Source organism: Vairimorpha ceranae (genome assembly GCF_000988165.1).
Source record: "Vairimorpha ceranae strain PA08 1199 chromosome Unknown NODE_155, whole genome shotgun sequence".
Taxonomy (NCBI): domain Eukaryota; kingdom Fungi; phylum Microsporidia; family Nosematidae; genus Vairimorpha; species Vairimorpha ceranae.
This window is the reverse complement of record NW_020169450.1, coordinates 1-6,201: the sequence shown is the minus strand read 5'-3', so window position 1 is coordinate 6,201 and position 6,201 is coordinate 1. Positions and strand designations below refer to the sequence as shown.

At 30.8% G+C, this 6,201-nt stretch overlaps 3 protein-coding genes across 3 annotated transcripts; 1 reads left to right on the top strand and 2 right to left on the bottom strand.

Annotated features, from left to right (window-relative positions):
* Positions 1 to 840, bottom strand: AAJ76_1550005362 (krab-a domain-containing protein 2-like protein; the record flags this gene model as incomplete). Its single annotated transcript, XM_024474134.1, has 1 exon — positions 1 to 840. A coding segment is annotated over one exon (840 nt), but the record flags the coding sequence as incomplete, so codon positions are not given.
* Positions 841 to 2,761: 1,921 nt separating this feature from the next.
* Positions 2,762 to 3,145, bottom strand: AAJ76_1550003057 (hypothetical protein; the record flags this gene model as incomplete). The annotated part of the gene is made up of 1 exon (XM_024474133.1): positions 2,762 to 3,145. The coding sequence occupies one exon, from the start codon at positions 3,143 to 3,145 to the stop codon at positions 2,762 to 2,764; it is 384 nt and encodes a 127-aa protein (XP_024329710.1).
* A 1,571-nt stretch (positions 3,146 to 4,716) lies between these two features.
* Positions 4,717 to 4,950, top strand: AAJ76_1550001485 (hypothetical protein; the record flags this gene model as incomplete). The annotated part of the gene is made up of 1 exon (XM_024474132.1): positions 4,717 to 4,950. The coding sequence occupies one exon, from the start codon at positions 4,717 to 4,719 to the stop codon at positions 4,948 to 4,950; it is 234 nt and encodes a 77-aa protein (XP_024329709.1).
* Between the last annotated feature and the right edge of the window lie 1,251 nt (positions 4,951 to 6,201).

The following is a 6,201-nucleotide window of genomic DNA, read 5'->3' as shown; positions in this document are numbered from 1 at the left end:
ATGGACAGCAATGTTGTAGTTGTATACAACAAGATCAATATACTTTGTCCAACATGCTTCCTTTACGTTTTCATCTTTGGCATCCTTTTGTTTAGCTATGGCTCTTGTTAATGTTTGATTTAAGCGTTCAATTTGACCTTGTGGTTGCGGGTGTCTAACTCTGGCATGAATCAACTTTACGTTAAACCGAGCACAAAGATCGTTAATCACAGAATTAGAAAATTCCTTTCCATTGTCACATTGTAAAACAGTTGGTAAACCAAAGGTCAGAAAAAGTGATTCTAATGCATTGCTAACTTCCAAAACTGCTTTAGATTTGAGTGGATAAGCCTTTACAAGTTTTAAATAAACATCAATCACATTAAGTATACAACAAAAACCTATGTTTGTTGTTTTATAACTCTTAAGGCCGATTAAGTCCATCATAATGTGCTCAAAGCGGTAGGTGGCCGTAACATGCTTAAATGGATTTTTCTGCTTTAAAGGCTGTGATGTTTTACAAGTATTACAGATTGCAACAATATCTCTCACAATAGTTCTGGATATTGTAAAGAAATAATCCTTACATAATTCATACATCCTATTATGGCCCCAATGGTTGGTACCATAAAGTCTTTTAACCTCTAGTGCCATGGTATCGACCCTGGTCTTGTAGAACACTTTTTTGTGCGGTCCTTCTCTAATATTTAAGTAGAGGATGTCATTAAGTACAAGAAAGTGTTCCGCCTTCTTGCGAAGCCTAAATACTTGGTATCTACTCAAATTTCTCTCTAACGGCAGCTTTAAAAGGATGGCCATTATTGCATCATATTCCTCATTATCATTTATAACTGATACCATTAATGGCTAAAAATAAAAAATTTTTAAAAGATTCAATTTTTTTGTTCTTAAATATATATTGCAGAATTTAAAATATTTTGCAGCCTACCTTTATTTAACAAATTCCACTTGTAAAATTATTTATTTAAAATTTTAATAAAGTATACGTGACAAGTATCGCAGTTGGGTTTATCTTGTTACATGTAAAAGCATCTACGGGTTCGATTCCGTATAAAAATATTTAAGTATAGGTTTTTGGATAATGATTCCGTCTATTATAATATAATGTAAAGAACGTCGAAGTTCAAAATTTGTAACAAAAAATACTATGTGCGGCTGTTGCTCGGATGCGAGCTGGGCTCGCGACATTTATTAATAAATTCTGCAGTATATCTATATGCATTATTCAAATCATCAGTTATAATGCTATTAGAAGAACAATATTCTATATGTTTTCCTTCTATCAGAATAGACACACTACCATTAATGATATTTGCGTCGTCATTCTTTGTGATTAGTATTACTTTCTTTGCTATTAATTAATCCTCCTTAGATATTATTTTGTCTTTGTAAATTGCGGTTACTAAATCGTTCTTTTCAAGATATTTAGGTAGAATTGTTACTATATCTTCAGCATCATTTATACTACCGTTGCCTATGTCTGTCAACCATTTTGTAAATGCGGACTGGTTATGTGCTCTCATATTTTCGGTCAAATGTAAGATTTCGACCTGGCTAAATAATACCGAGCTTTGTATATTGGACTCTATCACATCCATAACAAATCCACAAAGAACAACATTAGCTGTCTGCCTAAAATTGGCCCCCAATACTACGATTTTTTCTCCAAACAAACATTTATTTGCACAAATCCTTTTAAGAACCTATTCTATGGCATAAAGAGTATACTTGGACAATAAATCTTATCAAAGATGTCTTAGCGATTTTAATGACTTCAGTTGTATTAGGCTTCAACCTTGATATACTTGACTTACTTAATGAAACGGGTAGTTTTATACCGCTATGAACTGTTCCTCCATCTTGTAGCAAATCGGCAGCTATTCCTGTAGTAGCCAACCGCACAACATTTTTGTTTATCCCTGCCATATATGAAGCAATTGTCCTATACAAATATGTCTTACCGGATCCAACAGGTCCATCTACAAAGAATGCCTTCCCTTTTTCATCTAAAGACCCAACAATTATATCAAATACCCTTCTTTGTTCTTAGTTAAGTGATTCTTCTTTACAACTTAAATGTTCTTGATTAAATTATACTTCTATTTCGCTTATCGTGGCGTTTGAAACTACAGAGAGGCCCAATGACCACAAAGTCCATCCGTGGTTACTGATTCTTGATGATATACAAAGTTAAAAGTTTGTCTTAATTCAAATCACTATAATCCTCCACCATATAATCTTTAAACTTATTATATAAAGCCAATGGGGACTTGGGTCGATTAAAAGAACATTAAACAGAAAAAAGTCTAATTGTGTATGGTAATTGTGTCAACGCTGTATCTTCAAGTGCCATGTTACGCTCATTATCACTTATTAACAGTCCTCTTGCCTCAGCAGTCTCTTCAAAAGTATTATGTGCGTATCCATAAAAACTTCTTAACTACTAATAGGAAGTACAACCCTTAGTATCTAATAGTAAGTCTTAAATAAAACCTTTCCTTATATTACACAGAAATATCATAAATTCTTGATATTAATTTTTTGTTGGCTTTACTTCTTAGTTTGCATTCCCCTTTTACATATATATAATGAGTCAGAACCTCACTGTAGAAGTAATTTCTAGCTAATGGGTTTTCACTATTTAATTTAAAATAAGTCATTAGAAGGTCTTATCTAGATCTGCCGTTGCAATTCTTTCATCCACCTTTCCTTCTTCAAACACTATTACTTGTTCATGCGGTAGATACACGGGAAGTCTTATTTAATCATGTGATTTATCCGACATCTTATTTTCAAGTAATCTCCACATACCCCCGGGCGCAGAGACGTATCTTGAATTAATGAACTGGCTGTGCTCATTTTTATTAGTCAATTCCACTCCTGCACAATCGTAATCTTTGTAAATATGCTTAAATATATACTTAATCGACTTTATAGAAGGACAGCCCTTAACATTAATATGGCAATAAAATCTTGAAAGTAAATACTTATTATAAGGAACAAAAAAGGCATTGCTTAGCACATGTTTTTTATGCCTAACGGTATTATTACATCTTTTCATGTACTGCAAATACTCCTTTTTATTTATTATTGTCACACGACAAAATTTCTTAAAGAATCCCTTTGTGCAAATACCTTCGTCCATGCAAGAGCTTTGAGGATTCATAATTCACAAAAACCATGAATCACTTGCTTCATCAGTTTGTAATAAAGAATCGGCTCATTATTTTCATTCGGTATTTCGGCAGAAATATACCTGTCGGTCTTTTCAGCTGAATCAATCTTGTCTTTTAAAACGAAAAGAATATGCGCATGTAGCAGTCCCCTTTTCTGAAATTATATTTTGTACGCCGGGGGAGGACAACCCGCAACCCCAAGATGGTTGGTGCGGCCCGAGAAGCATTTTTGTAAAATTCACTTTTTTGACTTCATGCTATTAGCATATGAATAATACTCTATGTTAATTTTATAGTGACAAATCACCGGGTTAAATCTGTATAAAATAAGAGGGCGCAACCTTCTGCGCTATTTTATGTTCAAATTTAATATGTTAATTTTTATGCGTTAAATATACAAAAATTAAAAACTTTTGGTCATATAAAGAGTTTTAGTATAATGCTAATGTTAAAGAGCTATTTATTTTGTAAACTTTCAGATTTTTTTAACCCATCTGGCGTGACAGAAAAGCAAAAAAAGAAACGTATAATTGAGGACTAGGATAGAAATTTCTAAATAAAATGGAATTATACTATTTTTTTATATTTAACAATTGTAACGCTGTATGCTTAATATGTCTAGAGACTGTTGTTACATTAAAAGAACTTATCATTAAAAGGCATTTTGATGCGAAACGTCTGCAGCAGTATAAAAATTTTACTGGGCAAGTTGATTCTGAAAATTTTGATCAAATGTAGAAATCCTTGATTAAACAACAGGCCTTTTTTAGAAAAAAATTTTTTTTTCAACAGCTGCAGTTAAGGCTAATTATGCAGTCAGTCAAATTCTGGCAAAAAAGTTGAAACCTTTTGCAGATGGTAAAATAATAAAAGAATGTTTAACTGCTGTTGCAAAGATAGCATTCCCTGACAGAACAAATGTTGTTTCAATTATTAATTTATCAAGGTCTACTGTTGCAAGATGGATCGAAGACTTGTCTGAAGACATATTCACAACACCATGCCAAAGAATTACAAAACTTGAATATTCCTCTCTGGCACTTGATGTGGGCTGTGACATCAGCGATGTAACACAACTTTCTATATATATACGAGGTATTGACGTTGATTACAATATTACTGAAGAACTGTGTTCTCCAATTTCAATGAAAGAAACTACAACTAGAAAAGATATGTACGATGAACCTTAGTCTGTGTTAGAAAAATTTAAGATTCCTTTAAAAAAAATTGTTGATATATCAACGGATTGCGCACGTGCAATGTCAAGCATGGGGGCTGGTGCATCAAGAAGACTGTTTCAAGAAATAGAATAGACTACAGGGTCAAAAAAATTGTAAATCATTGTACTATTTCACCACGAAAATTTATGTGCGAAAAAAATAAGCTTTTCACATGTTACGCTGCCAAAAATAAAGCTTATAAACTTTAAAAAATCGCATCTTTGAATCATCGTAAATTTAAAGAATTTTTAAAAGATTTAGAAACTGAATATGGAGGCGTAATTTTTAATACCGAAGTGCGTTAGCTCAGCGGAGGGGCCATGCTCAAAAGAATATACGGTTTAAAAAACGAAATACAGATATTCTTAAATTTAAAAAATTATGTTTTTCCTCACTTTTGCAAAATTAAATTGATAAGCAATTTTGGATTTCTTATTGACATAACTCAGCATTTTAACGATCTTAATTTTAAACTTCAAGAAAAACATAAATTATTCATAATCTCTATGATGAAATTCAAGCTTTTTGAACAAAAATTATATTTGTGGAAATAACATGTTCTTTATAATAATTTATTTTTCTCACTTTGAAAATGAAAAGTTTGCTAAAATAGAAAAATACGCTCGGCTTTTAGACATTAAAATTTCAGAGATAAAGTCGTGACCTCGCGTTTTAAAACTGAGTACATGGAGATAGCAATAGAATTGTTTGTTTTTTATTTAAATACAAACGTGGAAAAAGTTCATAGAGAATTTCAAATAGAATAATTGATTTGCAATGCAACACTAGTTTAAAAATGTATTTTTTGCGTTAAAACTTAAAATTTTTTACAAAATCATTTGAGTTACGGAAAGTTCGTACTGCTGACAAAAAATGAAAAAAAAATGATGTCTTTTTTTGGAAGTACGTATGTCTGCGAGCAATTATTCTTCGGTCATAAACCTAATAAAAAACAATTACCGATTAAGACTTGGTGATTTACAATTAGAAAGTTGTGTACGAGTTGCTACCTTATCAATTTTTGTTGACATTGATCAGCTTGTATCAAAAAGGCGGGCCAGATTTCTCCTTAAATTTTTAGGTAAACTTTTTTTTGCATAAAAGCATTTTTATAAAGTCGCAAACTTTGAATAAAAACAGTTTAAAATTACGTTGAAAATATAAAATAAAAATCGTTAACAAACTTTATTAAAAATGCGGCCCTCCTTAAATTTCAAAATTTAAATTTGCCCTCTGATAAAAAAGGTTGTTTACCCCTGCTATAGAGGGATTAAAAAAATTAATTTGGCTTTAAATTTAACGTAAAAAATTCTATACTTAAAACTATAAATAGAAAATGGGGCGTCCTTGTGTGACACAACCATTTCTTGAATAGAGCTCTATTAAGCTTTTGTTGTACACATTTGATTTAATATCCTTATTTATGAAATTTAAATTTATTTCTTTGTAATTCTTAAAATTTATGCCCCCTTTCTCAAATTTTTATTTATAAAAAATTATTTTGAAATTTAAATTAAAATAATTAATGTTATTAAATACATAACAGAAACATATTCTAAAATTATTGCAACCTGCATATATTAATTTTTTAGTACGACATTTTGGAATATAATTTTTTTTAAAACGTATACATTGGAGAGTTATGGCCGTAACCACTACTTTTTAAAATAATTTAAACTTCTAAAAAACACAAAAATAAAATCAAATATTTAATTAATTAAACTTCCTAAACCAACCAATAACTCTTCTAAATTTATTAAATTATTATTATTAGAATTCCAAAGCCTATAAATTTTATTATCTTG